The sequence below is a fragment of the Lasioglossum baleicum genome, chromosome 16, assembly GCF_051020765.1.
Source record: "Lasioglossum baleicum chromosome 16, iyLasBale1, whole genome shotgun sequence".
Classification (NCBI taxonomy): Eukaryota; Metazoa; Arthropoda; class Insecta; order Hymenoptera; family Halictidae; genus Lasioglossum; species Lasioglossum baleicum.
The window spans coordinates 9,879,031-9,880,743 of record NC_134944.1 but is presented as its reverse complement, the minus strand read 5'-3'; the positions used below and the strand labels follow the sequence as shown (position 1 = coordinate 9,880,743).

At 50.7% G+C, this 1,713-nt stretch overlaps 1 protein-coding gene across 1 annotated transcript; it reads right to left on the bottom strand.

Annotated features, from left to right (window-relative positions):
* On the bottom strand, positions 1-1,116 carry LOC143217188 (UDP-glucosyltransferase 2-like). The gene has a single exon (XM_076441118.1). The coding sequence runs from the start codon at positions 1,114-1,116 to the stop codon at positions 1-3; it is 1,116 nt and encodes a 371-aa protein (XP_076297233.1).
* Positions 1,117-1,713: the final 597 nt, after the last annotated feature.

Below are 1,713 nucleotides of genomic sequence, written 5' to 3'. Positions count from 1 at the left end.
CTACTTACTCAGCACGTCGAATTGAGGGAGCCACTTCCTCGCAAGGACGTTGTCGAGTTTCTTGGGCAGATCATCGGTCTCCCACTTCCAGATCACTTTCCTGGGTAAAGAAGCTAGCACGTTCAGCAGCGCTGTCAGTTTATCCTCGGGCATGGTAGTTGTCTTGACCATCGAGCCGAGATTGAAGTACAATACACCTTCCGGAGCCTCATCAAGGAACTTCTTGATATCCTTCGGCAGGGGATTGATTTTCTGCGGAATATGCATTCCACCGATCTCCACGACGTTCGGAGGGTACGGTTGAGGACCGTGTAGACTGAAGTGCGTATTCACCAGCATCAACGCTGCGTTTCTGCTTTTCTCCGTCAAATCTGGGATACCAGGACCGAGGATCTCCTCCACAATTTTCTGATCGCGCCATCGATACATTGTGTCAGCGGCCGTGGTCAAGATCCATATTGTAAACACGTTCTTCATTCTGCCCAGAAAATCTACTGGCCTTGAGACGTGGGAGAACATGGCAGGTTTGTATGACGCTTCGTGAGAGACGCCCAGCTCTTCGTAGACCCAAGGCATCAGCGGATGAGTGGACATCTCGATGAAAGGCGCGTCGATCCAGTGGAATATGGCGAAGAAGCAATGGGTGTCGAAGCTCTCTGTAATCACCAGGTCGAACTCTTCCTGGGATGCGATGAAATCCTTCACACGGGGATTATTCAAGCCAACTTCGCATTCTTTCGATCCCCGCGTGTTTATCCGGGTCGCTGCGTTGAACAGCAGCAGGAACGAGTGGTCCACAGCTCGCAGGTCGATCACGTTGACCCGCACGCTTGATGTTTCAGTTAGCAGACTGATGTCCTTGTAATTCGGTAAAGGCTCTGCTGTCATGTCTTCCTTGGTCCTTGGAAAGTATGAGATCACTGTCAGATTATGGCCCCGGTGCGCCAGCTCCAGGAGCAACGGCCTGAAGACATCGAAGTGGCTTTTTCCAGAGTGACCGAACACGCCGAGGATCCGCAGCTTCTGTCCGGGATTGGCTCCGGTGATGGTCGCCGAACAGCACGCGACCGTCAACAAGCAGCACAGCAGACTCCATCCTGCCTTGGAAACTGGCATGATGTCTCCAGAGAGATTCTCCACGCGAAAATCAGCGAAACTCCCGCGATGAAAAGCCCGAGACACTTCTGCATTGATTGACATATCAAAGTTTCTTCAGTAATCTTGAGTAATGGAGAGAGAGATTAGATTATCGGAAGCGCCGAAACAACTGGTAGCCGAACGACTTCGAGACAGGACACATTTACTCGACACGTGAACATCACCGCGATGACTATGGAAACAGTGACTCGAAAACTGGGGCAAGCCGGGAAGAACGAAAGCGTTCGTTCGATTGCTGTTCAAGTGATTCAGTCCATCGACGTTTGGATTGCTTCACCGTACGTTCGACTTGCTAGGCCCTAGCCAACACGCGTCCGGGTCGCGCTCTGATTGGAGCGTTAGTCTTGTTAGTGTTAATAGTGTTAATCTACATTCTAATTAGATAACTAATTAGTAATTTTCAAGTTAGTCTTCGACAGACATTGAAATATCTCGAGAACTATGCAGCGGATCAAAACAAGTGGGTAATGAAGGTTGTTCGTCGCGAAGGGGGACATCCAATGATATCAAACTCGACTCCCCCACCCTCACTCCCCGGGGGTGGGGATGGGGGAA

Coding starts and splice junctions, on each gene's coding strand:
- LOC143217188 (XM_076441118.1), bottom strand. CDS start 1,116: ATGCCAGTTTCCAAGGCAGGATGGAGTCTGCTGTGCTGCTTGTTGACG.